Consider the following 24,369-nt stretch of genomic DNA (forward strand, 5'->3'; position numbering starts at 1 on the left):
ATGCATCTCCCGCGAAGCAGGAGGCACGAGCAGCTTTTGAAGAGAGTTGAGGGAGGAGCTAAGCACACCCTCGAGGTTCTGCTGGCTCCTAGGACCGGTAGTTCGCCAGAAGTGTCCCCTGCTAGGCGAGCAGCTTTTGAAGAGGGTTGAGGGAGGGGCTAAGCACACCCTCACGGTCCTGCTGGCTCCTGGGACCGGTAGTTCGCCTGAAGTGTCCCCTGCTAGGCGATGCATCTCCCCAAGAGATGGAATAGTCATTATAAGGCAAGAGGGTTCATTTAGTTTAGCAGTCCTTCTGAGAACTTTTTACAAAGAAAAGGTTGCTGATTTGTATCCTAATGGGACATACTCAGTTTTACAGACTTTCGAGGTTAAATAAGTACAGTAAAATATGACTCTGTACAGCCCAATCTGTGCTTTAATTGTGCTACAAATGCTACTCAATGCAGAAAGGATTTACTTAATATGTTTGGAATGTTGTGAGCAACTCGCTGCACGTTATTACTGATACAATTTCCAGTTCTGCGACTTTATGTATCAGCTAAATGCATTTTGAGTGTTATAGATAGGGAGTAACAATTTAACCCTAAGTGGGGAAGTGTTTGAAGGATTATGCACTGAAATTGTATTTTGATTGCAGCTGTATGGACAGAGACCTCTTTTTTCTCCACTTACTTTGAAACTGATTATCGTAATTTGCCTCCTGCTGTAGCCATATATTTCCTCTGCTGTTATTCATGTGGGTGTCTCACAGACCTTTGCTATGCTTGTTGCCTCCAGTACATTTTCCCTAATTAATTTTCCTAGTTTCTTTCATTCTTTCTTATTGATTTTATATTTATTTCACATTTCACGAATCCTTTTTTTATAAAATGCTAAGTCCTCAAAAAGATTATTTTTGTTTTTTCTTCCTTTAATCTTATTCTAACTGGCTTAAATATTACTTGCAGTGCGGGGCAAATTGGAGATTGAAAATCTGACTGTGAGACTCGATGTCAAGAAGGTGAGTTTATCAGTACAGTGCCAGTCACATGTGGCTAAGCTGCCTGCCGTGTTCATCCACATTTGCTTTCGTGTATTTCACATGAATGGGGAGAGGAGTTGGCCTAACTTCTAGGGCGGTCGACCTCGAATCTGGGGTTCCGGGTTCGAGTCTCGCAATGACGCTGAACATCCTGTGATTCTGGGCTCTGATACCTTTTGGTCAATTATGCGCTATGTAAAACTCCATAAATTTTTTTTAAAAATTTAATTGTTTGCTCTGACATTTGATTACCTGTGAACAGGCACACACCCTGAATAGTTCAGGTGAAGCACGTTTAATAGGCAAGTCATCTCTCTATGAACCAGATGCACAAACATGAATCCCCAAAGTCCAGATGTGGCTTTCTGTGCTGGATGTGATCTGGAGTTACCTTCATCAGGCTAGGTTAATTTGAGACTGCCTTTTACCTGAATTTATTTTTTAAATACTTGACATATGTCCACAGTACGCCTCCTTTAGACACAACATGACCTAGACTGGCGCATGGCAGCCTTAGCCCCTGCCATGCATTTTCTTGGTTACTATCCTTTGGTTGGCGGCTGGGATGTGTCACCAGAGCCACATTCAATCTTTTTTGAGGTGAAGGATCGAATAAAAGGAGATGCTTTGTTAGTGGTAAAAATGACATTTGAAAATGTGTAAATGGTGCAGGAATTAAGCTGACGGTGGTGGTGGTAAATAACGAGTGTTTTAGAAGCCAGCATCAACCGTTCGTGAAGTGGGAGAAATTGTATTCTCATGGGAGGTCGCAAGCTTAGTCCCTTATGAAAGAAAAGTGGGTTGGCGTTTTTTCCCCCTGTACAGCATGGTGTCCAACTGATAAAATGTAAACTTCTGAAAGAACTGCAGCCAAGTTGTATATTGAGGAAGGGTTTATTCATTGGCTTGTGGAGTCGACTAGATGAATATTTTGAAGGACTGGTTAGATTGGCGCAAAAAATTAACTAGTCATTCGCACCTCCAACCCTGCACATAGACCCCTGCCCTTCATGTATCCGGGACCTTATTTCCAATACCACTAGTCATGTCTCTGACAAGTAAAGAATGGTGAGTCTGGTGTACTAAAATTACAGACGGTTCTTTATTGCAACAAGTTCAAATTTGGTGGGTTGAATTTAACCAGTAGAGGTCCTTAACATGTGGTAAGGTGTGTTGTGTGCTATATATTTAATAATTGGTTTATTAATGTTCTTGATATTTGTATTGTGTGTGTACATCAGATTCATTAAAACCATGCTTAAGAGTGCTCTAATCAACCCAGTATTGCATGAAAACCATTCTGAGAAGCAGTGACAGATGGCAGCCTCGGAATCGCTAATGTAAGTGATTGAGTGAAACCGGTGCAGGCAGCTGAGCTGTGGTGCATGGAGGCGCACCACGATAAAGGGTTCAGTCCTGTAAAGTTGGGTGAAATGGAAACGGCGGAGTTGCTTTTGAGGTCTGGTAATTAGTCCTGGGCTCGACTGGACATCCTGAATAGCTTCTTTGTAGAGGGCATCACTTCATGTTGGCATTTGATGCCAGGGCTGTACAGTCTTACTGCCACGTAATGTGATATCACTTTTTGTTGCACAGGATTGGAGCAGCCTACCCCACTGCATGCATTCATCACATTCTTAAGTACATAGCCATGTTCTTTTCAGGTTTTGGTGCCCTGATATTTATCCCAAAACTCTTCTTACGGGAAGAGCATTTTAAACTAGTTGAGCCCTTTTCAACAGCTTGACTGTTATGTTAGCTCTAATGTAAAGGAGAGTGCTTGGCCTACAAATGTATTAGATCCCACATTTAACTTCCTGATATGATTAAAATCCCTCTGAAATCCCTCTTTAAGGGTAAACTGGAGCGCTTGATTAAATGTAAACGGGTAGTACACTTGACAGGAGATCTCTGTTTCCATCGGTACAACGTTGCTCTTAGCCGTGCATATGTCAGGCAAGTCATTGTTCATTGTTAAGTTATTAACACTTGTGGGGGGGGGGAACTTGTTGATGAATGTGTACTATATAAAACCAGTACTATGGGCACACCATTCAATTGTTTTTTCAATGTTTCCTTCCTCTTTTCATTTTCTTTTGCTGAAGTGGTATATTTTGTTTTTTAAATACCATACAGGAATTGATTAACAATAAAGAAACATTCGCATTTCTGCTGACTTGTGTTACACATATGATTCTGCAACGTTGAGCCTGTTGCAGTTATCAGAGGGGAAAGAAGAATGGTTACCCCATACTAATTCTAAAAGCAGCATTAAATGAGGCACAAATAACAAAGTGATACATATTTCAAACATTGCATAGTGATGGCCAGTTGGCTGCCTCACAGCATTCTTTGCTGTTCCAGTGATTTGATCTTAAATGGATAGAGGGTGCATCTGCTTCACAGTAAGTATCTTGAATGCAGGTTTTGAAATACCTTAAATACCTTGAGGTGCTTTGATTGGAGTTTTGTGTCTTCATTTAAAAACCTTGAAGTGTAAAAGGAAGGGTGTAAAAGTGTACAGCTTTGTTTAGTTCACAATAAAACATTGTTCTTTGGTTGTTTAGATGTAATAGGCCTTGTTTGACAAATGATAGCAGTTTCATAGGCAATTGTTTGTCCGAATTTTAATATTCCAACTTTAATGCTTAACTTCCGTATGTCAAACAATTATCTAGTAAACTTAGGTTTCATTTTCATACGTTTTGCGATCAAGAGATTTAGGTTTGTGTTATTTAATAGATTGCATATTCCTGTTGATTGCTGAGGTCATGATGTCCTTGCTGATTAAATTCTTCATGTAAATGTGCATTTATTTTCCTGTAATTTTCTTACCATCCCTTCCTTCCCAGATGTACAACAGTGTTTTGTCCTTCATGCACTTAGGGTATTCAGAAGGTTACCTCTGTATCTCTGGATGTTCTTTAAACGTCAGGCGATGTACAAAGTTCTTTAAAAATTATTTTTTACTGTCCTATTCATCTGGATGCAACTCTTTTTCTGATCAACACGTAATCCGATTAATTTGGGGAAAGAAAATATTGGATCTTTGAAGCTTGAGGAGGTTTTTACCAATATATTAAAACATAGTGATGTTTCCATTTATCATGTCTTGAGAGGAGCCATCCAATGAAAAGTATGGCTTTCTTGACACTTTCCGACATCATCTTTATTAAGTTCTCAAGTTGTTTGATATATTCTTTTCTTTTTTGCTCTGAGACTGATTGTGACATATTTGAGCATCCTCTTAAGGATATTGTGGATGTGAGTCGTGGGTTGACGCATATGCGTGAAAATGTTTGATCCCTATTAACATGTTACACTTTTGTAGAGTGTTTGCCACATTTTAGAATTTTTAATCTTCCCATGTTGACACTTTCCTTAACCGAATAAATCCTGCTATTGGGTTTACTCTTTATATAACTAGCAGCCGAATTGCACATCCTAGTGGGCACTTGAATACAGAAGGCAGTTCTTACAGAATGAGATTTTTCCTATGACTGTCTGATCTGACTAAAACTGATGTCACTTTTGTGTTCAGCAAAGTTGTTCTAGAATGGTTTTTGAAGCCTCAAATCGCCGTGAAGTGTAACGTGTTGAAAGCAATAAAAAAGTGCTATTAGATGTTTTTACATCGATTGATAGAACTGTGTGCTCAGCTTTCATTTATCAAAACTAGAACTACTTTTGTCATCCTAAAATAGTGTATCAGAATGCCTCTCTCTAAAATGTTAAAATGAGATGAAGATTAAACCCACAATCCTTCTTTAGCAGTGATATTTACAATAAATACTATCAATTTCCTCCTTTTTCATACCATACAGATTCCACTCACTCCTATTGCCCAAGTTAGTCCTTTGTGTAATTGCGTATGACTGTAAAATCTATTTACTTGCTTTCTCATTGACTTTGCTAGCCACATTTTCCTGCCTGTCATATTTATAATCCTGTTCCATATTTTGAGAGTTGAAATGCTTATTTCCTAGCATTTCAAGGCGACAGGACACCGTTTGTGTACATCCTTAAACCCTATACAACAACAACTAAAGAATATCATAGTTAGAATTTATCTGATGACAGGTTCTCTTACCCGTTTCACCGTCTTATTTAGCGTAGACATTCTTTTCCAGCTATCAAAATCACCATTTAAAAAACTGCTTTTATGGGGTTAATATTGCTTCTTAAAACACTTGTGTTACTATATCTCCATGGATTGATTTTTCTTCTAGGTCCCACTCCCCTCCACTCTTTTCCTGTTCCTTTGATAACCTTGTCTCGATGTTTCATGCTTGACTGACTTGCCATTGTTTCTGTGCGCTTCTTTCTTTATGTTTCAGGTACTCTCCATAGATGAGTATTTGCTTCTATTGTTCTACTTGCGGTGAAATAACTAGCTAAAAGGACAGAAACTTCCTTAGGTTCTTTATTCACAACTGCTTATACATGTATGGTCTGCCATACTCTATTTCTATTAAGGCTTACTGCCGACAAGGCACTTCTTGTGGATTTATAATTCAAGAAGTAAAAAGTTTGCATAAATAAAAAAACTGATTTTCATTAGCATGAATTTTAACATCTTTGCACTAGCTTCTTCAATATGCGTGCTTTTTGACTTACCACTACTTGTAATAAATATTCGTAGTGTTAAATATCTCCCCACAATTGTTACAAAACATTACGCTTTCACTGAATATTTATATACCTTCTCCCACAGTCTTTTTGCTCATGAAATTGCATTTCATTTGCTAATTGTGAGGCTTAGTACTGGACTTGCTCTTGGTTGTAACCACTTGAGGAGCCTTTTCTACTCCCTGATAGTAGCTGTAATCTTCTATTGATGTCCACCACCAAGTCTGAATTCTGGTGATGGTATTTGCCATTTAAATCGTTTATTTTTGGCTCATCCCAAGTTGTGTTCCTCTTGATGCAGTTCTGCACTTCTAAACTGAAAAGTGCTCTTTGTTCTTATTTTTTAGTAATTTACAGTGTCCTTCAGTTTGTGTGAAATTAGAAAGTCATTGGCTGGTAGGTTGCTCTAATAACCTTCACATTCATTGTAAAAAGGACTGGAGCGCCTCTATGTGGAGAGAAGCCTTTTACTAAATAAGTAACCTAAACATTAATTTTTGTTCTCATCTTTGCAGAAACAGCCGATACAGGCAGCACCTATCATCACGAAATGGCCAGATATGGAAACAATTTCTCAAGAGAGGGGCTGCAAAGACGCGCGTGGCCCTGTTTTTGAAGGAAGGGTGATCAGGGATGCTGGTAGCACGTAAGTAACCAGAACTCCTTAGCGAAAGACAACTGGTGTCCCTTAATACTTACAATCCTTGCAGTTATCTCTTTACAGAAACACAGCTTGCTTGCTGAATATCCGTCGGCTGGGGGTTCAGAAATTAACATACTTCTGCCGCCAAAGTTATAAATTATCATCAGAGTGGGCACATTAAGTTGCTCTGTCATGGGCATAACTTGGTCTCTTTATTATGATTCACATTTTTCTTACCAATTGCTCATTCCTGAATACAACACTAAGACGGTGCAGATGTCTAAAGATGCTACAGAGGTTTATAGATTTTGGGATGTTTCTTTATTTCAGGCTGACAAGTTTTTGGTTTACCTGTCCTGTACGCCACAAAATGTCTCATACGAAAGGCATAGCCACTGCCTTCCTAGTCACCCTGGATATTGACTTCACATGAAAATTCAAGGAAGGACATGGCCTCCTCCATGCTTGATGGGTTTTCAAAAGTTTGGCATAGTCACGCAGGAAAAAATAACAGCTCTCTGGAGTGTGCATCTTCTGTGTAGAAGTAAAGAATAGCAACTGCTAATATGATCCCTTTCTGCCAGAAATGCCTCTTGGCACCGATGATTTGGATTACAATTATGCAGCCTTTGTTTGCCTTTCAAACGATAGTTCACGTAACGTTCAATGATTTGAGGTTCCAGGTAACCAATGTCCGCAATGGGTAAGTGAACAATTCTCTAAATAGAACAAAGGAGCTCAACTCGTTGCGGTGCCTCACCTTCGACAAGGGAGAACAAGCTGGTCACTCTATGCTGATTAGATCATCAGTTCAAGTAACCTAAAATGCATGTGGTGGTGTTTTGGCAAGCCTCTGAGACGTGTCTCCTCGTGCTGGAATGCACTTATGGGTTCTGTACTCCATGTGTCACCAACCCCATACATGTTAGGTTCTACTCATGTACCCAGGAAAGGATGCTCAAAGAAGGATATTTTAAGTTGTATCACAGTCTGTACTGCTCATGTGGAAATCTGAGCATCTGACCCCAGTGACGTGCTTTAGTTAAATACATATTCATGACATTGAAATCATGGATGCCTGCCTCCATTCCTGAAATGTGTGCCTGAAGTCCAGGCATTGAAATTACAGACCAAACTGGAGGATGAATGTGTGCTCATGAAGGTGTCTAAGTAAAAGGGAAGTATACCTATATATTTATTTACACTTGTTTTGACCTTTTATGTTACAAAATCATACAAAGTCTGAGTGCCCACAGAACAAATACCTTAATGTAAAGAAAAGATACACACCACCTCAAAGCTTCTTTGGCCTTTGAAAACCAATACATTTTGCAGTTTTCACTTAATAAATACGACTTTCACAACAGGACTTTCTAGATGTCTGCTGGCGGACAAGTAAGTGAAAGTGTTTATTGTATTCAGATTGCCCTTATGAGTATTGTGGTTATGCTTATTATAAAGCTAGCTTCTTAATATGATTAAAGTCTGTGTAGCGGAAAGAAACCATGCACAACACTTGAAGTTAGTTCAACGAACATGTCTGCATCTACATTCTCGTCCGGAGACCCTCTACCCCTTTTAAACTACGTTTCCCATAATCATTAATGTCTGGGGTATTCGTTTAGTGTTCAGGACATTTTCCAGGATCCTTTCAAATGCAGTTGAGCTGCCTTGGTGGAATGAATGCGCTGGGAGAAAGTACCTCTTTTGATATGGTTAGTCCCCCAATTTTTGGCTGGAAAATGATGTGGTTTTGATTGTAGTGCACAGGGTTCCTGCCAACCAGGTTCCCTGTGCAAGTGCTTCTTCCCTAAAATTGTCGCACAATTGGCAACTTCAGCCCCCTTTAAGTCCCTAGTAAATGCTACGCTTGGTACCTAGGGCATGTGAACTGAATAGGGTCCCCTCGGGACCTCTCACCAAGGCCATGCCACTGACAATACAGCTTGCATGCCCTGGTGCATTGAAAAATGACAAAGTCGGCATGGCACACTGCCTGTGTGCCATGCTATTCAGCACTGCCTAGGGAATAGATAAGTCACACCTCTAGCAGGCCTTACAAGCTCTAAGGCTTGGTGCACAATATCTCAGGTGTGGGCATATCTGCATGAACAGGTATGCCCCTACAATATTTACTTCAATTCCATAATATTGGAAGTGCCAGGGAAGCCATAGAGAGTACACGGGCTGGACACTCGACAACTCAAGTTCCCCAGCACCATTATGGCTTCACTAAACCCAGTCTATTCATTCATTGTAGGATGAGAAAATCAAAGCAAAAACATTAATGAAAAAGGAAAAAAGGGATTCCAAACCATCTGCAGTATTACAAGATACTTTAAAAATTGTAGTCATTGATACATTTTTCTTTTCAAAAGAGTAAAAAAGCTGTCCAATTTATATAGTGATCGGCGCGGTGAAAAATTGTGAAAGTTGGTGCTTAGTGAATTTTTTTTGTGCCAGTGTAATATACAATTTATGCAGTGCCAATTTCTAACAGGGACAGGGGGAGGGAATTGGAGAGGGAAGGACGTGACCAGTATTTTTCTAAATAAAGTATTTTCTGTACACCACAGTCATCAGTATTGTGTACAGAATCCTTAAAAGAATGGTCCACTTAGATTTTTTTGTCGACGTTTCATCCCTGTAGTAGTGCTCTTGAAGCGTCTAAGCGGGTCTTCATCAGGACTGTGAGGGGGAGGTGGGGGTATGGGAGGCAGCCTAGTGATTAAGAATAATAATAATAACTATCAGGTTTGGATTCGCAACCATATGGGTATTTACCAATGCGATTGGTACAACAAGTTCACAACTCACCTCCTAGTAGACCCTATCGGGCTATCCTATGGAGATTGATGTGGGCAGCTACACAGATAAATGGGGGTCAGGACTCCTTTGATGTCCAGTTCTTTTGGGGAGACCGAAGCCTAATTAGTATTCCCAATTGTGCTTAAAATAGAGACAACATGCGTCATGTAGCACCCGAATTAACCAATTGTTTATGAATATTTGCCTTACAGCCCAGGTTCATAAGGATACTGGGTTACCCCATTGATACTTAATTACCAAACACTCCTGGGTTTAGTAAATTAACAACTCCTCTTATTAAACACACATTGATGCCAGTGTGGGATTTATGAAACCATGTACCCAATGTACCCAGAGGGCACCTCAGAGGTGCCTCCTGAAAATCTACCAACCCTAGTGTGGTCTCTGACTGGCTTTAGGCAGCGGCTCCTACCAGACATGTTTCTGGACCCGTTTGTCGTGAAGCTCTGCTCTCTTTGGACAGAAACCAAGCACATCCATGGCGGAGGTGTGTCACTTCCACTCTAAGGATGAGCACCATGCTCGAGAGGAAAGCTTCAAAGGCCTGCCGCCTTTGTAATGCGACACCAGCCTCTGCTGCTAGCAGTAGATGTCAGCCCCTTTTCAAACCCCCATTTAGGGTAGAAGAACTGGCGGGAAAACGTTTTTTTCAACTTGTCTTTATGTATGACATTGCATGGGGATCACTTTACTTATTTGCCATGTACATGGTACAGTGGGTCGTTGACTGACTATTGGTAGCAAGTTATACCTTGGCAATCCATTAGACTGTCCATATGTCCCGCTATATAGTTCCGTCGTTGGGTACATCATGGCTATTTACGGTGTGTAACCGCCCACCCCCCCCTTTTTCGTAACGGTTCAGTGCGTGCAACAATACTTTTGAGAAAAGGAGTATAAAAGAGTGATGAATTGAAAATAATAACCAAACAGGAAAAGCCTTGTTAGTGACTGTCGGCGGAACCTAACTCATGATTAGAATATATAGATTGTCTAGGGCGTGGCCTTCAAGAATTCAGTGTATGTGTTACCGGACAGTCGTGTTAGCACCCTTCTCTGTTCTCCACCAGACTATTGTAGGAAGCTAGGTTTCTGTTACAGTAACCCATCAACTTTTTGCCAGATTTGTGATGCACTTTGAATTGATGTGCCCTGGGTCCCTGACATGCCAATCAGGTTCCCAGGGCCTGTTTTTTTTCCCCCAAACTGTAATTTTGTACCCCCAATAGGCACTTCTCTGGCCATATGTAAGTTCCTTGTAAAAGGTACCATGGGTACCAAGGGCAATGTGACCATGGAAGGCCTCTAAGGGCTGCCGCACATATTGTGCCACTCTTACAGGTTCTGTACCCTGACAACTATACACTGCCATTGCAGGCTGCGTCTTGGTGCAGAGCAAAGTGAACAGTCGACATGGCACACATCGCTGTGTGCCATGCCTAAACCCACTGCCTATGGCGGTCATTTGCGGACGGAATGAGAGCAGTGGCACACTGGATGGCACAGAATTCCCTCCAATGCAACGTGACCAAAACTGAGGTCATGTTGTTTGGGGGGGCAACTCTAACGTGGTCCCCAGACTGGTGGCCCTTGGAGTTGGGACCTGTCCCAAGCCCGAAACAAACAGTTAAAAATCTTGGTATTTTATTTATTTATTTTATTTTGAAAGTTTTATATAGCGCGAACAAGATCTTCGCAGATGTCAGAGCGCTTTACAGAGGAGAGGAGCAAATATACACAGATACATCTATAGTCTTAAAAGTACATTGAAGTGATATCATAAACAATCCAGTAAGTCAATTTCAAAGTCAAACAAAAATGCAAAGCGTTCGAACAAGTAGTACAGATGAGCACCGAGTCTTTGAAGTTGATCCCCAGTAGTGGTTCAAGTGTATTTAGCCATGAGGATCGCTTTTACTTCTTTCTTGAAAAGTATGGTAGAGGGGATGAGCCTGGTTTCAGGGGGGAGTGAGTTCCAAATCCTGGGAGCCATTCCTGAGAAAGAGCGTTTATAGGTTTTTTCTTTGCGGAATCTTTTAGGCTTTAGCAAAAGATTGTTTGTGCCTCTAGTGTTTCTGGAGCCTCCAGAAATCGTCAGCTTCTGAGCGAGGTATCTAGGTGAGCTCAGGTGGACAGCCTTGTGCGTCAAACAAGCGATTTTCAGGTGTATTCTGGCTTCAAAAGGCAGCCAGTTCAGGGATTTGAAGTCAGGGGAAATGTGTGAGCGTTTTTTTGATCCAGTGATAAGTCTCGCTGCGGCGTTTAAAGAGGCTCTTATGGGTGCCATAGTAGCTAGGGGGAGACCGCAGAGGGCGGTGCTGCCGTATTCTATTCGAGGTATGACTAGTGATTGTACCGCAGTTTGGAAGTCTTTGGCTGGAAGGAAGGGTTTAAGTTTCCTACGGGTGTTGATTTGGTAGTTCGCTCCCTTAGTTGCTTTGTTGATGTGTTCCTGCATGCTGAGATTGGTGTCAAGTGTTATGCCCAAAGATTTCGCTGAGTCCACGATGGTGGGTTGAACATTGAGTGCCGTTAGGTGTTTAAGCCACATTTGTGCGGTAGTGATCTTCGCGGGAGGTGAGATCAGAAGGAACTCTGTTTTAAGGGCATTAAGTTTGAGATGATTAGCGGCCAGCCAGGATTGGGTGCTACTGATCGTTGAGTTCAAGAGCGTGATGTCTTTGGGTGATTGTAGTTTGAGATAAAGTTGGGTGTCATCGGCATACATGTGGAAGTGTACATTGGATTGTATTCGGCTGGATCAGGCACTCCTACTTAAGGAACACACTACCCAAGTCACAGGTGCATGTTTTCGTGTGGTTGGGCTGCTTCGACGTGTCTTTCCATTTCTGCCAGACAACCATAGGAAAACGCTTGTTCAGACCTTAATAATAAGTAGGATGGACTACTGTAATGGCCTATACATATCGGCCAATGAGGAACAACTGAAAAAATTACAAGTAGTCCAAAACACTGCAGCGAGGCTAGTTCTCACAGCCCCCCCCCCTCCCCCCCAGAACTCCCTCTCGCCCCCTTCTTCACCAACTCCACTGGTTACCAGTAAAGCAGCTCGTTAAATTTAAGATATGTTGTACCATACATAAATGCCTGTTTGGCACTGGTCCCAGATACTTAAAGGAAAAATGTGTTCCATATACCCCTGGACGTACTTTACGCTCCAGTAGCCATCAATTGCTTCAGGTCCCAAGGTTCAGAAGAGCTAGACAGGGTGGTCGGGCCCTTTCTTACAAAGGACCTGTCCTCTGGAACTCCTTACCCCCTGTGCTGAAACAAATCACCAGCCTTGAATCCTTCAGAAAAAACCTAAAAACATATCTCTTCACCCTGCCTTAGGTAAAATTTCCCTTATACTGCAGCTAAAATAAACCCTGATAGAGACTAACCAGTGGAAGCACAAGCGCAGAGCTATCCCTTCGGGAATTGAATCAGGCTCTCTATAAGGCTATAAATAAATAAATAAAATAGGTCAGCCACCCCTCTAGCTGGGTGCACTAGGTACTTGACCCCTGTACCCCTTCAGTGTCGAAGTCCATACTTAGAGAATGGGGGAGTCAGGTCCTGGGACGTGGGGCTGGCTGGACCATTGAATAAACTTAAAGAATACAAATTGCCAACCACACACTTGCTCAGAATCCTCTGTTTTTGAGGAAAAAACCAAGTGAAACTTCTTGGTTGATCCGGGTATATCACTATACCTTTTATTGTTTAATTTTCTTACTTTTTTTGTTTGATGTATGAAAAAGACACCTTATCGTATTTTGTTTTGTTCAACTAACACTTATTTACAACTCACAATTATTTACAACGCAAAAACATACAAATAACGAATTGTATATACAGAATTATTTGCTTTGATATATACACATTTAAACATTCATAATTACGCAAAGACAAGTCAAAATATGTACTCGAGGTTTAGAATAGACAATTGATTGCAGTCATCAATTAATAAACTACAACTTAATGTAATTAACTCCACAAGAAATAGACTCTAAATAAATTCCTTCAGTCTATTAGCAAATTAATGTCTAATCTTTTTTATGCGTAAAAAAGATTAGACGGCTCTAAGGCAGGGTGCTGGATATTACATGTGAGGGAATACTGGTATGAGTAGACATGCCCCGATGCTGGTCAGTCCTAATACTGCCAGTGCAAGTGGACAGGGAAGCCATTTTAGAACAAGTTCTGGATACTGGTGAAAGCGAGTTCCCCAGCTACATGAGGGCTTCACTGAAAATAGGGATGTTTGGTATCAAACATCTCGTATTGATAAACCCACACTGATCCCAGTGTATGATTTACCAATATATGCACTCATAGGGCACCTGAGAGGTGTCTCTTGAAAACCTACTAGCCTCTGGTGTCCTTGCTGACTGGTTTCTGCAAACCTGCCGCCTGAGACGCTATTCTGACCTTCTAGGGAGAGAGCCTTTGCTCTCTGGAGACCCAGAACAACAGCCTGTCCACGAAGAGGGTGCAACACCCCCTTCCACAGGCTGACCTGTTGATTAGTCTCAGAGAAGCTACCGCCTTTAGGATGTGAATCTGGCTCCCCATTACAGGCGAGGAAGCCAACCCTCTTCGTCCAGAGCTTTTTGACACCTGGACAGGTGGGAAAATTAGCTAGTCAGATAGACGTGCCTCCTCCAGGCTAGTACCACCCCTAAGTTGCGCTACTGCGAGGTGCACACAATTTTTCAGAAGTAGCCATCTTTGTGGTAGCACACTTAGAAATTCTGGGACATGGTTATGCCCACGTTCTACAGGAAGTGGTCATAACCCTACACTCCCCTAACGCCCCTAAATTCAGTATTTTGTGAAGCCCCTAGTACCAGAGAAGGAGATCCTGTTGACCCAAGAAGAGGGAGGACACCAAAGAGCCGCAAAAGCAGAGAGTAGAGAAGAAGCAGCTGACCTGGTACCAACCCTGCTAGCCTGTCTGCATCCCTCATCCAAAACTGCGCGAAAGTCGACTCGTCCTGCAGCTGTTGCCTCCAGAAACCTGGGAGGACTGCCTGCTTCGCAAAAGACTCAAGACCTCCCGGGAACAGCGGGCCTGTTATGAATAAACTCCCAAAGAGAAGACAGTCAGTCCTCCGGAACCGCCAAAACCCAAAGTCACCACTGTACCCATCACCTCTGGCCTGAGTTGAAGGTGCCAGCGATGTCAACAAGGTCCCCAAGCCCTCCAGACCATTGTGGTTTTGCTCCGCCTGAAGTCGCCTGCAGTCTCTGCATGCAGGCCCCCCTCAACTGCGACTGCTCCAGTAGGGAAAAACCCGACGCCTAAGGCCACCTCTGCACCCTCCACCCCAGGGCCTTGGAAATGAGGACCAACGGTGCCCAATCCTGAGCATCGGAAGGACTGAGCCCAGTTGCTGGTTCAGCCAGACTGGCCTCCTTACACAGTGACTATCTCCATTGAAATACATTGGGCTCCCGAAGCTGTTTTGCACCCAGCACTCTGACACTCCCCGCTGTTCAGCTGGTGGTGTACTACTGATGTTGCCTTGGATCTTGCTCCCCACTCGCCTTAACTCCTGGAGATTGGCCCAGTAAGTTGCTGTACTGTACCGGTTTGCAAAACGTGTTCTTTCCACAGGATAACATTGTAGAACTCCGAGATTGCAGTGTCCACGTTTTAAAGTGAAAAGAATTTATATGTAAAAATTTACTTACCTGAACAATGTTTCTCTGATGCCAAAACCTATATAAAGATACTTGTTATCCTTCTTGGGTCGTGTGTGTCATTTATTCATTATTGTGTGTATTTTCAGATGTCTTGCACTCCTCTATGTTAAGCCTAAGACTGCTTGATCACACTACTCCCTGATAGAGCACTTTGGATTGCATAGCAAGCCACTGGACTCTTTACATGGTAAATCAACTTTTGGATATATCGGATAAAGAGCCACCTTCCTATAAACAGAATCAAATATGACATGTCTAGTAGGGAGTAAAAATTCAGTCACTCTGTCATACATCTGTCTGGTAATGATTCTGTGGTAACACTTTTGAAATGTTGTTTTAAGAGAGGACATAGTTTGCAGTTGACTCAGCCATTTTTGGTGGGTAAGGTATGTCAGCAGGAGTTGTTATAAGGAACAGAGTATCAAATTTACATAGGGGACTAAAACCTAAGATGTTTTCCGAAAATATAAAAAAGTTGTGTTTGGTCGAACGTCTAAAGACAGTCGAAGTAATGTCACCTTTCCTAAATTGGCTGTCTGAGTTAGGAATCCCTTTTTATTAACTGTATATAACGGTCATGGGATTCACTTTCCTGGTACCTAGCTGGACTTCTATTCGGACTGTTATGAATGCCATTGGTCATCTGTTTCTGCAACAAGAAACTGCTTTTGGTTTAAGTGTTGCAGCAAAGATGTTTAAATCAAGCTTGAGTACTTGGAAAGAACTTCAGAACTTTTTGTTCCAGAGCAAAAACATGCAATATAGTAATGGACATCAGATCCAAATTTGCATGTTCCATTATCTTTTGGACTTCCTTTACCATTTTGCAGATATTGTTAGACAAAGTCCTTTTTTTATTTTAGTCATGCTTTTGAATCCCATTGGGGAAGTGTTAGGCCAGGCAAGGTCCCCGTCTATTGGATTTGATGTAAATTGTAATTTAAGTCTAGAAAACTTGCCGAGCTGCTCCAGATCCCGAATTAGGAAAACTGAATTGAAAATGTTCTGATGTTAAAAGAAACTGGATTTTAAAAAAACTATCAACTGGAATATAAGATTCTTGAGTACATGACCTCCTTTGGATCTTGCCTACCAGAATTGTGCCTCATCATCAATTTTCAGCTGGTTTCTTCATTTTTATTAACTACCAGAAAAAAAGACCAGGGTCTTAATTTGATTTGAAAGTTAAACCAGTTTTTGTTAATTTTTCTTCTAAACATTTCCCAAAATCTCTCATATATGTTGTGGACCAATTTTACCTTTCAATAGGCCATTTTCTTTCCATCCTGGGTTTCATTTTCTGCCTTCCCTACGGAGATACTGTTTTAGGCTTTGGTAGCTGAACAGATTAAGATGGGAAAAATTAGTCGACGGTGATCCCATTCTTTCATCACTGTTTCCTTATTGGGATAGTTTAAAGGCAGAAGAGCACAATTCTCTTTGTCCTTTCATCCGGACAGTAACCACAGTGGTTAATGTTAAAAGTACTGTTGGTTCACTCTGCAGGCTCTGAAATAAACGGAGCAACGTTTTTTTCGTAGCGGAAGACAATGATGTAAACATAGAAGAATTATTCTGTTTTCTAAGGAATACCCTCTGGCGCTGTTGCTATCTATTCTCCATTAAGTCATCTCATGCAACTTGCAGAGCAGACTGTTAAGGCACCCCATAATACTCCAACAATGGCATGTTCACATTGGGTAAGTTCGAAGCAGAAACTGGCACTACTTTACTTGGGAAGTGACATTGGCATTTCACGTTTTGAACACTGTCATCTCACACCATGCACCTTATGTGAAATGAAGCTGTAGCTGCAACAATGGGTATGACATGTTTCAAATAATTCTTTTTCCACAGGAACTCCTTCTGGCATTGGCTTGTTGAGCAGGTCAACTGCGTTTTAGTGATTGGGTCCGTCAAGCCTTGCCAACGGACTTTTTGTCTTTGTTTTCATATTTTACAACATTCACAGTAGAAAGTTTGACATCATTTAAGGGCATTTTTTTCATTTGGATGTAGGACTGCCTTGACAATAAACTTGTTCGAGGCATGTGAGCTGTAGATCCACATACTTTGCCATGTAGTGTTGGGTCTGGATTTTTGCAGTTTGTTTTTCTTCGAAGAAGTCTTTTCCAGTCACGAGGTAGGTGACTCCTCCTTTCGGTGATGGTGCGCATGGGCATCGACTCCAGTGTTAGATTGTTTTTTGCTGCCATCGCGTATGGACGTGAATTGCAGCGCTCTGGTTCGACACCGTTTCTTCTGTTTTCCTCGGTGCGCAAGACACTCATTCTCAACTGTATTGTTTTCGATCGCTTGTTCCCATTCTCCGCGTATAGTATTTACTTAAAAAAAAACTCTTTAGATTGGAAACCTTGTGGAAGGCCATCCAGCCTACCCGCTTCGGTCCACCTTGCAGTCGATGGAAAGGACTCCATTCAAATTCTGCCCTCGGTGCCATGTGAAGTTTCCGGGCACCGACTCACACGAAGTGTGCAGCCTGTGCTTGTCTCCGGAGCACAGAGAACAGGTCTGCGACGCGTGCAAACATTTCTGCTCCCAGAAGACGATTCGCGACCATCTGGCTCTATGTCGCAACATGCAGAGCCAACACGCAAGTTCCATTCCAGACCTCTTTGGAGAAGATTCGGAACAAGAAGGCGGAGACGCCATGAGAGCCGAAGAAGAACAGGATCCCATCTCCATCTTTGACTATGGCTCCGAGTGGGATGATGAAATCCTGCAAGGGCAGCGTACTGTGAGTACAGATCCTTCCTTGCCCCAAAAATCCACCTCAGCCCAAGAAAAAGGCTCTGGTCCAACCCCTGCCTCTGGGCCACGGACAGCAGCGAAAACATGTTTCCAATGCCCCATCTTCTTGCTCGGCACCAAAACACACCCAAAAGCTTTCTGGTGCAGAGCCGCCCGAAAACGGGTTCAGATCCAAAACCTTCAGGATCGAAGTCTAAGCCAGGCTTCGGCCCTCGCCCTTCGACGCCGAAAAAACTTTCGGACCCGAAATCATCAGGAGCCAAAACTAAGACACCAAAACCATAGGCACTAAATGAACCGGACGTATCTATTCCATCTCGAGAACAATATTTCGATGCTCCGCCTACCAAACCGATCAGAAACAGAGACAGTTGTACATCCAATCAACTACTGGATATCTCACCACAAAAGTGACCCTTACAAGGAAACCTGACAGAGAGGAGAGCTACCACATTCCTTTAAAGAGGAAAATGTCGGGACTAATCCTTCTCCTCCCCTTCCATCTCCCTCTTCTCCTCAGCATCACATTTGATTCCAACGGCAGAACCACAGGTGAACCTTTTCCATATGAGTCCAAAGGCAACTCACTGCCGTCTCTGAGACTGACTAATGCATAATAACCAAAGCATTCCAACACAGTATGTCTGGATGCGGTTTTGTGATTGAAAATCCCGGAATTATTTGGAAAGATGTTTCTGGAAAATGGAGGGAGTTACAAGACCAGATTATTTGCAGTCAATGTGGAAATGCTTGATGAGGCCGATCTCAACAAGAAAGGATTTCTGCCCCTGAACCTCCACCCCCCCCCAAAAAAATATGGTGAATGCTGGAATGCCAGTTGCTGTAAAACTATGAGCTCTCTATCTCTCCAAATACTGGTTCGCTCTGCGTCTTTGCTAAAACGGTTTGTATCCTTCGAGCCGGCCTTTCACACTTGAAGGTTTATGGAATCTTTAAACATTACCTGCTGTGCCACTGTTTTTAAGTTGAGGGCATGTTGGAAATCCACATATTCTTTACATATCTCAACGCCTTCACTACCTCGACAGTCGGTACCCAACGGGATTTAATTCACCAATCCTGATTGTTTCTATACCACAGCTTGCATTGCCGTTCACCTGAGTCAAAGGTTGATGTTCATAACTAGGGATTCAATTGGCCTTCCTAAGAGCATAGTCCCCCTACAAGAGAGAGGTAAATAAATGCAGAACTTACTCTGGCCGTGATATTGAGCTTGATAAGAGCTGTGGAATACACATATATTTGCTGCTATTTTCCATCTTCTGACCAAAGCGCTAGTTCTTTTTAAACCAGTTTATTAACGGTTTTACATTTTACCATATAGCAAGACCTTCTCAAACATAAATCAGTTGTGTTGTTACACATGTTCTGTTCTCCTTTAATCAATTTCCCTAATTCCTGCATCTAAATAAGGGCCATGCTGTACTTAAAGCACTGAACTATATAATGTACTCTGTTCCAGTAGAGGCTTCATTGTTGGACTAAAACTTGAAATATAGTTTCAAAGCAACAAAATATAACTTTGGCACGATTGTTCCTAAATGCGTCACCTCTGCCAGCTAAGAAGATTATTATACCGGCATTCCAACTCTGGGTTTGGTTTCTCAAAGCTACGGAACATCTTTTTACCATATACTTAAACTCACAAGCTCACTGTTCCGTCACTGCGAGTGGCATGAAATGCTCTTCAATTCTTATTGTTGACAGGCTGGCCACATCATTAATAGATCACTAGTTGTTCATTAGTTGAAGAAATCTAACTTTCATTGAGGCCCCTTATTCGGTTTTGCATCATCTCCTCTCAACTTGTAGTGTCTACACATCTAGAGAAACTTGTCATAGTGCAGACCGAACCATTCTTGAACAGCATAGCTGTCTTCCCTCTCAAGGGGCAGGAACTGCTCTCTTGGGTTGGCACACTTAGATTTATTGATAGAAGACACTGTCACGTTAGTAATGTTTGGTCGATTACGCAGCCTCTGACATTTTATTGCATCTCACCCATCTTGCTGTGAAGTAGTGCAATACCTTTTCTTTTTAATACGTTTTTATTATATTCTAATAAATCTTACAACAATAATACAGGCTTACAATAGTACTCGCCTCAAAAAAGAAACTGCGAGTTATATCAATGACATTGATGATTAGTACAGTACATTACAAGTTTTACGGTGTATCCAACTGAGTTACAATATCTCACTCATTCGCTGATGTCACTACATTTGGATGAGTTAGAAGGTAGTCGTCAGTTACCCAATAGTCTCTTGGCCTAGATCTAGGAGGGAGTTCCTCTTCATACGTCTTCAAAGTGTCTCTACAATATGCCATATCCAGAAGCCATTGTTTACTACATGGATATCATTTGCCCCCCCAATGCATTGATACTCTCCTTTTCGCCAATAGTAACACTAGTATGCAAAGTTTACGATTGACATCCCGTAAATTGGTCACCAGCCCTAGTAAATATATTTCAAGTGTACAGTCTATTTTTGTTTCCAACATATCACTTAATATTTTTGGCACATCTTCCCAATATGTTCTAACGTGAGGGCACTGCCACGCTAAATGAATGAAGTCGGCATTGTCTGTGCCATATCTTTGGCAACGTGCGTCAGTCCACATATGTGTAATTTAAGCGGCGTTTGATAAGATTGATGCAGATATCTATAATGTATGATGAGCAAATGACCATTAGAGGTAAGCATATCAGTCAGGGCGCAACAGATAAACCATTTCTCGTCAGTAAGGTGTACTTCCAGTAGTTTATTCCACCTATCCAGTGCTTTAGACGTATTGCCCTCTAAGTCTTCTTGAAATAGTTTATATAATTTCGTTACAGGATGTATTATATGAGGATTAGGGATAATCCTTTGCAATGCTTTCAACATAGGTTGTTCATTGTTAAATGTGGGGTATAGATTTTAAGTGCATCAGCTTCTATGAAAGTGCTGTCTTTATAAAGATCTTCCATTCTATCTATTCCCGAATTGTGTGTTCGAGGCATATGAGCTGCAGATCCTACACTTAGCAATAGATCGCCACCTGGTGTTGGGCTCGGATGATTGCAGGTTGTTGTCTTCTTGGAAGAAGTCTTTGTAGTCCCCAGATAAGTGACTCCTCCCTTGGACAATACTGCGCATGGTCATCGACTCCATCCTCAGATTGTTTTGTCTGCCACTGGGTTCGGATGAAAGTTTTCCGCTCTGGCTAGAAAAGACTTTTTCTGCAATTTTCTAGGCGAGAAACTTTAGATAAACTTATTTCGACATCGAATAGACTTTTCGACATCACCAGCTACATTCCGGTGCGTCGATGCGGGTCGTTGGGCCTATCTGCGCCGTACGGCCTACGCCTCATGGACAGAACTCCATTCAAGAGATGCCCGGTATGTCGAGCAAAATTCCCTCATAGCGACCATCACGAGGTTTGCAACCTCTGTCTCTCGCCAGAACACTACGAGTCGACCTGCGCAGCCTGTGCCTCCTTCCGACCGAAGAAAACAATTCGGGATCGGAGGGCCTGTCGACACGAAATGAGGAGATCAGCGCCAGCACCGGAGGCCATGTTTGAGGAGGAGATCGTCTAAGAGGACGTCTCCGAGGACGAAGATCCAATCGAAGATATCTCCGAGGACAAGGCTCCACTCGTCGCCGAGGAAGACTCGCCTGATCTCCAGATCATATCGGGGGCAGAGGATTCGGACGATTCGATTCCATCTCGATAACCCGGGAGTATCACTGCCCCCGCACAAAATACACTACCCAAGACAAAGGCAGCGGTCGGCACTCCGCCCATGGGGCCCAGTCGAGACCGAGTTTTACCCTCCAATGCCCCGCCTTCTGCCTCGGCTCCGAGGAAAAAGACTATGCCTTCCGGTGCCTCGGCGCCGAAAAAACATCATGTGCCAATTCCACCTCTTCCATTGGCACCGAAACATCCTTCGACACTGAAGGATTCCAAAAAACACATCGGTGCCGAAGCCAAGAACCGTACCGGACCCGAAAGCTTCGACTCCGAAACCCTCCGGTTCCAAAAATAAAGAAGGGAAGACAAATTTCGGCACCGCAGGCCCAACAAAACCTGTCTCCAAGCCGAAATCTCGGATATCTGTACCAAAAACTCCAAGGCATGATACAGACACGCCTAAACACTCTGACAAGCCTACCAAGCCTAAACCACCTTCGGCACCGAAACAATTGCCACAGGACTCAATCACTCCTCCTAAGGCAAAGAACACTAAGCAACCTCTAACGGCACTGAAAAACTCGACGCCGAAGATTACAGAACAAGAACTGTTTAGACCAGATCCTAAACAGAAAAAAGTCTATATTAATCCAAAAACTGAACATTTGGAAGCAACTCCATATAAGAAAAGACCAGAAGCAATTCCCTATAACAAAAGACCAGCAGACACACCAATTCCACCTGTGGTTCCTGCCAAAAAGAAGGATTGTGCAAATTCTCCAATGCACCCTTCCTCTCCTTCACCTTCTTCCTCTCCTGTCCGTTCCTACATTGAACCTATAACTTCTCCTGTTCAATCTCCTGCATCATCACACCACACTGACGAGGAGTATGATTTAGGTGGGGGCAATGACGTAACATACCCTTTAGATGAGGATGTCAACCCCCAATATCCCGATATACACCAAACAATGCACCAGACATCCCTGAGCCTCAGTATTACCCATCGAAACCTTCCCCTACAGAAGATAGTATTGGGTTTAATCATCTATTAAACAGAGCTGCCCTTTACCATGGAGTGTCAATGCACTCTGATGCCATTGAGGAGGATTTCTTACTAGACACATTTGAGCAGTCACAAAGGTCTACACAAATATTACCTATGATCAAAGGAGTTATTAAACATGCTCCAGACATTTTTAAAGATCCAGTAAGATGTAGGGTGCTAAATCCCAGAATAAAAAAAAAGTATAGACCAGCACCAGCTGATCCGGTCTATATTAAGGGACATCTGCCACTAGACTCTTTGGTAGTGTCAAATGCACGTAAAAGAGCCAACTCCCAAACTTCTGGTGACACGCCCCTGCCTGACAAAGAATCAAAAATTATTGATGCATCGGGGAAAAGGATTGCTGCACAAGCAACAAACATATGGCGCATAGCAAACACACAAGCAATATATTTAAAGGGTGTTGACGGAAATGTAGGGCCGTACTCTGCTGACATTCCCTTTTTTCGCTCGCCAGTGGTTCTAGCGCGATTGCGAATAGAAGTGGCGACAGGGGGCATCCCTGTTGTATGCCACATGAAATCTGTATCGTATCTGATACATATTTATTCACTTGTATTCTCGCTACTGGTGCTGTATAAAGTATTTTAATCCATTGGAGGAGGATTGGGGCAGTCCTATTTTTTGTAATCGTGTGAAAAGATACGTCCTTTCATCTAAGTGGAATGCTTTAGCTGCGTCTAGTAAGACAGCGGCCGCTTGCAACTTTGGGTTTAACTGATGTAACAATGCAAAGAGGGTACGAATATTATGGGCTGTAGAGCGATGAGGTATGAATCCTGACAGATCCGGCAATATAATATTAGTCATCAGTGGTTGTAGCCATTTGGCAATTAGTTTAGCTAATATTTTTGTGTCCATGTTAATGAATGATAATGGCCAGTAGGATTCACAGTTTTCTGGGTCTTTGTCAGGCTTCAAAAGAGCTATAATCATAGCCTCTCTTAATGTAGGCAGCAGTATCTGTTTGTCGTGTGCGTCTCCATACATTTCTAGAAGATGAGGGGCTAGCAGGTCAATGTATTCTTTATAAAATTCATTAGTAAAGCCGTCTGGACCAGGGGCTCTACAATTGGGCAGCGTCTTATTCACTTCTGTAATTTCTTCAATGGTGACACCCTGCGATAGATTCTCCCTTTTGGCATTTGATAGCCACGCTATTGCAGTATCATCTAGATATGTTAATATTTTTTGTAAATTAGGAGTGAAACATGAAGCATACAACTCTCCGTATGTAACCATGAAAGCGTTCAGTATGCCTTCTGTGTCATAATGCAAGGTGTTGTGAAAATCTTTTATTTTTAGTACGGCCTGGGTGGTGCGGCCACTACATATTTTATGTGCTAATATACTCCCTGGTCTACCCCCTTCCCCATACGTTCTAGCAATGTATTTCCTTGAAATGTATTTGAGTTCATCTACAGCAAAATCTTGATATTCAGATATCCCATTTCTGATGTCACCTAGTAGAGGCATGTTTTGCATGCATTCATATTCTTGCTCTCGGGCCCTAATTTTGGTTTCACGTTGGGTGAGCTGCTGACGAATGTCTTTTAAAAGGCCAGCGTTTGTGCTAATATACTCCACGTATGGTTGTCTTAAAGGCTTCCTGTAGAAGGTTAGGATCATCATCTAAGGGCTGGTTCAGTTGTAAATATTCCTCAATAGCCTGTCTAATGGTGGTGTTATAGGAAGAGTCTAATAGCGCTTTAGCATTAAATCGCCAGTTGTATGGTGGTGGTACATAATGGAGTGGGTTCTATGGCTAGTAGAACAGGTTTGTGGTCAGACAGCGTTTTCGGCAGGTGTTGTTTGTGCATGTGACAACCCCCTCAGTCGCCAGCCAGTAGTTGATGCGGCCCCCTGCTATTGTGTACTGTAGATTGGTGTGTGGCTTCCATGTGATGCGGATGTCGCAGTCGCCAAATATCCAACATTTTAAAATCTATCATACTATCTTTTACTACCTTTACTGCCTGCTTGTGC

General features: G+C 42.4%; 1 protein-coding gene across 2 annotated transcripts in view; it reads left to right on the forward strand.

Annotated features, from left to right (window-relative positions):
- The window catches only part of LOC147673144 (uncharacterized), a 166,337-nt gene that overhangs the window by 101,549 nt on the left and 40,419 nt on the right, over positions 1–24,369 (forward strand). The window contains exons 8-9 of one of the 2 annotated variants that reach the window (XM_086946890.1): positions 951–1,003; positions 6,169–6,299. In XM_086946890.1, the coding sequence (XP_086803016.1) occupies positions 951–1,003; positions 6,169–6,299 (184 nt within the window). Of the gene's footprint in view, positions 1–950; positions 1,004–3,160; positions 3,430–6,168; positions 6,300–24,369 lie in introns of those variants that run through there. The other variant, XM_086946889.1, reaches the window with a different exon arrangement.

This window comes from Lissotriton vulgaris, chromosome 12 (assembly GCF_964263255.1).
Source record: "Lissotriton vulgaris chromosome 12, aLisVul1.2, whole genome shotgun sequence".
NCBI classification, from domain to species: domain Eukaryota; kingdom Metazoa; phylum Chordata; class Amphibia; order Caudata; family Salamandridae; genus Lissotriton; species Lissotriton vulgaris.